Genomic DNA, 8,098 nt, shown 5'->3' on the forward strand with positions numbered 1-8,098 from the left:
GCACTATAAGATTCTATGTAAAATTATAATAAGTATCAGGTGATACTATACAACTGTATTGTTTTTACTCTGATGAAGCCGGTTTGCATTTGTTTACGCTACTGTATCAATGGGTTAACATTGTAATGCAATACGTTAAAACTAAATACAAATAGGAAGTATATAACAAATCTGAATAAAAGCCCATTACATGTATGTTTAAATACTACAAACTCGTGCAAATCATATCATTATTATAAAACTATAGTGCGTCGAATAATTTGATCAAATTATTACAGTTTAGTATTTGATATAATAAATATTCTATATTAATACATCGTCTAATTTATGGTATCGTTAAATTTATATTATATATCGTCTAATTTAACCCATTGATACTATACAGCTGTATTGTTTTTAATTGGTTTGAATTTGTTTACGCTCCTGTATCAATTGCTTAACATTGTAATGCAATACGTTGAAAATAAAGACAAATAGGAAGTATGTAAAAAAATCTCCTGAATAAAAACCCATTACATGTATGTTTAAATATGAAAGTATTGCCTATAAACTCGTGCAAATCATGTCATTATTAAAAAACTACAATGCGTCTAATAGTTTGGATATTTAATAATATAATACTTGATATAATAAATATTCTATATTAATATAATATATCGTCTAATTTATCGTATCGTTAAATTTATATTATATATCGTCTAATTTAACCCATTGATACTAAACAGCTGTATTGTTTTTAATCTGTTTGCATTTGTTTACGTTCCTGTATTAATTGCTAAACATTGCAATGCAATACGTTAAAAATAAATACAAATAGGAAGTACTATATAAAAAATCTCCTGAATAAAAACCCATCACATGTATGTTTAACTATAAAAGTATTGCCTATAAACTCGTGCAAAACATGTCATTATTAAAAAACTACAATGCGTCTAATAATTTGGATATTTAATAATATAATACTTCATATAATAAATATTCTATATTCATATAATATATCGTCTAATTTATCGTATCGTTAAATTTATATTATATACCGTCTTATATAACCAATTAATACACTAACGTAAACAAGTGCAAACCGGTTTCAGTCGCGCAAAAACAATAAAGCTGCATAGGATCACCTGATAATTAAGATTTTACATAGAATCTTATAGTGAGTAATAATAATTTAGACAGATAGTGTAATGCTTGAAAACTATTTTTCATCAAAAATTTTAAAAATGCCTTAAACGTATTAAAATTCTAAAATGACTTTGAAATCTGAACAATTTATTTTGTAAAATTTTTTGAGAAATGAATTCATTACTGTATATTTATAAATGATTTTGCTACTACTACTTAAAAACTTAGATAATTATTTTTCACCCATGATCTAATATCATAACATGAAATCTTGTAATTTATTAGTTTAAAGCCATCATAATAAATAAAATGGTAAAGTTTTGAAAATATTTTAGCTTTACACCACTGATGATTGAAAACCATATTTGTGGTTTTAAAAATTTTCATGTTATTTTGCATCAAAAATTCGGAAATATCAAAGCATATCAAAATTTAAAATGACTTTGAACTTTATACAATATATTTTAATTGTATTTGTCCCATAAATATTTATAACTGTATTTAATAAATATTAATGTAATTTCTTCCATAATAATAATGGAATGTAAATAAATGTTTATTTATAAACGAATCACAAACAAAAACAAAATTTTGTATTAGTCTTGACTTATTAAACAAAGTATTTTAATAAAAAGAGCTAATTTTAAACCATCATAGCAGCATATGTTGGAGATACCTTAGTTTTTCAAATTTCAAAACAATTTTAATGACTCAAACATTATAATTGTTCCTTTAATGAGTTTACAAATAAAACTATCAAATTTTTTATGCATCTTTTTTTTAAGATTTAGTTTACAAAAAATATTTACAAGCATCCAATTTAGAGAAAAATAGGTAGCATTTAGCTTTTTAAAACTCGAAAAAGAGTTAGTTTGATATTTCAATGTTACATTTCTTTAGTGAATTCTCAAATGTCGAAGATTAAAATTTAGAACTAATGAAATAAAATAAATTCAAGCAGTAAATTAAATCATTTAATTCACAATTATAGAATTCGTACCAGAGTGCGTAATGATTTATTTTTACACGAGAGAAAAATAGTCTGTTGGATAAAAGCAACACAGTACTTTTGTAGACTTACAAAAATTCGCAATAGTAATTACTATCACCAGTTTTCAAAAAAAAACACATGGATCAATAAAATATAACTTTAAAGGTTAATGCTCAACTTTTTTTTCAAACAATTTTCAATGCTTTTTAACGTTAAGAAATCTGTTAAACAAAACCTCCATTATATATTTAAAACTCTAGATTTCTCTTACTACTTTGGTAAAAATGGTTAAAATTTTGCTTTCAATTACGTACACTCAGTGACATAAAAAAATATAGCGCACTTTGAAAGAGTTATCAGAATGAAACAAAATTTAACATACAGAGTGCAACATTGATATAAATAAATGAATAAAAAAATCAAAACGAATATTTATTGCAGGAGGAATACGTATGAATGTAGGTTTTATTACTGTCTTCGACCACAAGAAATGCAGGAAACGTTACTGTCGGGCATTAAGGCATCCTTTATGATGTCTTAACGGCATCTCGTTCCACAGTTACTGTAAAAACACTGCTGAATCAACTAAACTCGGAGACTACCCAAATAGTCTCAGATTTGCTCATTCGGTGATAAATCTAGAGATCAAGCAGGTCAGAGTAGGGGAGTAATGTTGCGGAGGCAGTCTTGTGACACCCTTGCTTTGTGTGACCGGGCACTGCTTGTTAAAAATGACTCCTGTTGTCACGAGTGGCAACACGTGTAGATGAAGGATATCACGAGCATACCGAATCACTAGATTGTCATGGCGATGTAGATCAATATTGGTGTGATTGTGTATCGTATACGATGGTATCCCATACCATCAGACCAGCTTTAGAACGGTGTGATGTTATAGGATTGGGGCATTCACCACGGAGCCTAAACACTCATACACGATGGTTATCACTGCCAAAATTAAATCTGGTTTCATCACTGAAGACGAGCTGGTTCCATTTGGTTGCAGTCCAATCCCGGCGAGAGCGACACTACTCGAATCAAAGACAGCGGTGGGTCTGTGTCAATCTTGTGGGCCATGTACAGTTACACACCGCTTCTACAGCTTCTGGTACGTGCTGGAAGGCAAGCAACACACCAACACCCCTAATATTGACCCATGGTGCCATAACAGTCCAGTGGTACTTTTGTGTCACCTTTCAACACATCTGGGCCATTAGGACATCAAGTTTGACAGCCTCCGAGTTTAGTCGCATTAGCAGCGTTTTTACTACAACTGTGGAATTAGATGCCGCGAGACATTATTAGGGATTTATGTGCATCAATGCCTGACTGAAAGCGCCCTGTTTTCACGTTAGCCCAAGAGTAATTTTCCCTGCAATTACTTATATCAACTTAGTGCTTACGTATGTAAAAAATTTGTTTCATTCTAATAACTCTTTCTAAGCGCGACAATTTTAATAGCAATGAATTAATATATATTTGAATTTCGGTTTGGTTTATGCGTATCTTAATAAAGCAAATTCACCATATTAAGGAGCGATAAGGTGTTATTTGAAATATTACTTTTGTAAATCTTAGATTATTGCACAATTGCTAAATCTGGATATCTATATGTGTAAAAGTTAAACACCATAGACCTAAAATTATTTTATTTCGTTACCAATTTAAAATGTACCTAACGGAATATTTTATTTAAATCTTACGCAAGGTCTTACTTAAATCTTACCATGGTTTTTATTACACAATTTATCTAAGGCTTCAAATCTCGTTGTTTAAATGATTACCGGTGACAAAGCAGGACAGAAAAAAAATTATAATTTCCGTCAACACAGCTAGCCGGGAATCCGAAACATTTATATTTTTGCTGCCCAAAAAATTCGCTTTTATTATGGACTATCCTTACATGTCTTATTTGATTAAAACTTACATCGAAGTTTTCATAAATACTTTAATTCTTTTTATCTTATAATAATTTGAGTCTTTAATAAATAATACTTTGAATTTATTGTTTTTTCTGACTTTTACAGCCTTACAGGCCGGACAGCAGTGACGAAATGGTGTATGCGGACTTGTATGATGATGTCAAAGCGGGAAAAATTCCCGATCCTAGAATGAAGCCTCCTCTGCCACCCAAGGGCATCGGAAAGAAGCCAAAAGAGCCTCCTTTGCCTCCTAAAACCAAAAAGGGAGGGTTCTTCGACTCCCTTGGAATCTGAGGAATCAATAAGCGATAGTGTTCAAAGTTGCACTTGAGATTTATTTGGAAAACAAAAAAATTGAGGAACTGGAATGGATGAGGCTGAAACTGGAATTCTTAAGCCAATTAAAAAAAAGAATATGATTTATCTGGATTGAGTTTTTTTTTTTTAATTTCCGGATGAGCTGAAACAGCATTCGTTAAACTGGCTCAAAAATTGAGCCAAGAAGACGGTTCTGGATATCGTCTTTTAATCTTAAAATAATCTGATTTCCTTTTTAATGTGTTTTTTTTTCTTCAATTCTTAAGAAACCTAGGAAGAGTTTCGGATTTCGATTCCAGATTTGGTTTCCCTTTGGGTGGTGCAAAGGCTGGGCCTAATACAAAAAATCAGTGATATTATTTGTAGATCAAATAATGGAACATTCTTGTGATAAGGCAGTCTGCTACTGACCAATTTCTATTTACTGATTGATAACTTAACTACTAGCATCAGTTTTTGTAAAAAAATGGATTTAAGACAACAAAAGACGTTGGTCACTGATCGTCCAAGCTGTAAAAGAGTCCATTTTGAATTTGAATTCGAATTTTGGATATTTTAAAAGAATTATTAAGATTAAAAATAGAGGTTGAGTTAGAATTGCAATTTTTGATACACAATGATTTATTGAGATTATAACTTCAGTTCAAATTCTAACTCTAAATATAAAATGCTTATTGATATTAAATGGAACTATGAATTCCAACTCAAGATATTCGATGGTTTATTAAGATTAAAGATTTTTTAATTTCTTAACTGTTTACTATGGTTAGTTAAGTACACCGTTTATTATTTTTATAATAGTTTGAAGCAATTGATGACGTAAATGAGTTCCTTCAACTTTTTTAACCAAAATTATGTAACCAAAGTTTCATTCGAATATTCATGTTCCTTATGGACTCTTTTACAATCCGAACGGAGAAAACCTGGAAACATTTCACGAAACTCGCATGAAAGTGCTTCTTTTTTATTATTTAATTTTTTTTTGCCGTTATCAATAAAGATTGTGCATTTAAAGTGACTTTTACGGTGCGAGCATTTTTTTTTCTAGTTTTCGATCTCATAACTTTTGAAGAAGTTACTGAGATTTGTATATTGCTGCTCGCCAATTGTTGCCAACACTTTAATGAGGAGCTTATTAATTTAGCATGGAGAAATTCGTTGTCCGTTGTACATATCAGCTAGTGAAACTTTGCTTACAAAACACACGTAAATGAGTGACTGTACAATTAGTGACATGTTTCAATACCCTTGATCTAAAAATTTTATGAAATGGCACCAATATTTTAAAAATACTCATTTTTATAACGTATGAATAACCTTTTAGCTCACGCAGGACATGAACTTTGATAAATGATCCGCTAAAAAACACACTGATATATACATATATTATATTTAGTGCATTGATCTTTAATTTCCTTGCCAAACAGAGATGCAAAAAAAAAAATTGTTGAAAAGTTCGATCAGTATATGGTTAAACTTTTGATTACAGTTTATTTTTCCCATTATGTCATATAAAAAAATTAATATCTTTATTTATACTCTTTATAAATCGAATCGGTATATCAAGGTTACGGAATTACCCCACTCACTTACTATGGTTCTGGTAAATATCCTTTTTTCCCCACGCCCAAGTATTTGAGCTTGAAGCAGTCTGTTATGGGGTAAAAGTAATATTTATGAAAGCTGTTGTAACGGAGAGGGGGAAATGTGAAGAGATTTGAAATTGCATAATCTTGTGACACCTATGCTAATTGCAAAGAGTATAATTTTAATTATTTGTATGAATATTTTAGAATTAAATGATAACAGCATGGATAAAAATAATTTTTACTTGCTATCATTTAATTATATTTCATATGTACTTGCGTTAACTTTACCTTTACAAGTAGTAAAAGGAAAATTAACATATACTTTTATTCAGCCACGAGACCTTAAAAAAAAGGTAGCTGGCTCACATTTTTTTTTTTTTTTTTGTAAAATATTAGATGAGCTATTCCATAACATGCTGGCTCATAGAAATATTAATAGACCCATGCTTATAATGTTTCAAAAACGCTTATTATCTTTTTTATTAATAATTCTAAAAATTATATATTTTTTAAAGAAAGAAAAAATGAGGAAGGAAAACTTTACTCATTTGTCCTTTTTTCACTTTTATTTTAAAAATGACAGAAAAGTTGGAGAGATCACAAGTGTTATAATAAATTTTATTGTTACATGCAAAATGTTGATAAATAATGTTCGTGTTGAAAATTTATGGTACTTAAATCCGTTATTCTGTTTAGCTTCTTAATTTTAACTTTATTAGACATTTATGAAGTGTGGTGTTATTCATATTAAAAAAAAATTATTCTTTGAATAAGTATATGCCCGTTGCAATATTTAGTTTCAAATACCAGTATCTTTTCATTAAGATTGTGAAACTAAAACCTATTCACTAAAAATGTTCATTGATTTAAAAAAAAATATACCGATATATTCTTTTGGATCTAGTGCTCTATTAAATGTATAATTGTATTTATAATGAAATGTATGTTTACTAAGCATCTCTTACGATTTTTTGCATGATACTGTAACGTAAAAATGATACTATGATTATTTGTTTCACTTTAAAGAAGAGTTTATAACTAATGTAATTATATACTGAAATATTTATAGCCATCTTGTGAAGAGAATAATTGACATTCGCAGTAAAATTGTATTTTCAAAAAAAAAAAAAATGCTACACCCACATTTTTATATGAAAAACATTTGCTGCGACAAGGCAAAATTTTAAAGAGCCTTATTTTGTACTCTATCCTTCTAGACCAACATATTAGAATATTTATTGTTCATATAACAAAGTTATACTTGAAAGTGTTGCTTTTGAATATTTCTCTATTTGAAATAATTTTATACTCACAATTATTTAAATCAAAAAATACACGAGATTCAATATTTATATCATTACTTAGAGTTAGTAGCTCAATTGAAGATTTTTTCTTCTTAAGAAAGTTGTTTCCTCAAGGTGAACGTAGATGCGATGAGGCAAATTTTATATTAAATGTAATAGACAGTTTATAACTATCATTTGGCAATTATAAAATTGCAGTTTTAATAGATATTCTGCTATTTTCAGCTTCGTAAAAATTTATATCTTTTAAAAATATTAAATAATGTCAATTGTTCTGATTAATAATAATTTTCAACTGTAATAAAACAAAAAGCGAAAATTGTCCTTTTTTATGTCAAACAGATAAAAATAAAATGTAACTCTTATGTTCTCTGATTTCATTTATAAATAATTATATTATTTCTTAGAGATGATTATTTTATGGGAAATTTTTTTTAAAAGAATAGTTTATACTAATAGGAATTTATTTAGTGTTTTTACAGTTAGATCCTAACTGGAATTAGGTATGTCTTCCTTTATTCTTTGCTTTAGTCCAGGGGTCTTCAACCATTTCTAGCGGGATACTAGTGCTTCGTTGAATTGTGTCGTTCATTTTAAAACATTTGTTTACTAAGAAATTGAAAAAGACTGGGAAATGGAAATTGTTTCAGAGGAAATAATTACTGATGGTTATAAAAATAGCGATAAGCCAACTCCATTTAATGTTTCATTTAGACTGAAATGACAATAATTACAAAACAGATAAATTCAGGTAAACATATTAACCTAAGCCCTTAGGCTCATCCGCAGTCACATGATAGGCATCATTGCAATAGAATGCAAACAGCACATGAGAAGTAGCAGACTGGA

The 8,098-nt window shown here is 29.0% G+C and overlaps 1 protein-coding gene across 3 annotated transcripts in view; it reads left to right on the forward strand.

Annotated features, from left to right (window-relative positions):
* Positions 1–5,800, forward strand: part of LOC107445749 (hemicentin-1) — a 449,355-nt gene extending 443,555 nt beyond the window's left edge. For 2 of the 3 annotated variants that reach the window (XM_087166306.1, XM_087166304.1), the window contains one exon: positions 4,144–5,800. In XM_087166306.1, the coding sequence (XP_087022432.1) occupies positions 4,144–4,332 (189 nt within the window). In that variant the 3' untranslated portion in view covers positions 4,333–5,800. The remainder of the gene's footprint in view (positions 1–4,143) is intronic. The other variant, XM_087166305.1, reaches the window with a different exon arrangement.
* Positions 5,801–8,098: the final 2,298 nt, after the last annotated feature.

The sequence above is a fragment of the Parasteatoda tepidariorum genome, chromosome 6, assembly GCF_982258835.1.
Source record: "Parasteatoda tepidariorum strain Cologne lab strain chromosome 6, Ptep-v5.0, whole genome shotgun sequence".
Taxonomy (NCBI): Eukaryota; Metazoa; Arthropoda; class Arachnida; order Araneae; family Theridiidae; genus Parasteatoda; species Parasteatoda tepidariorum.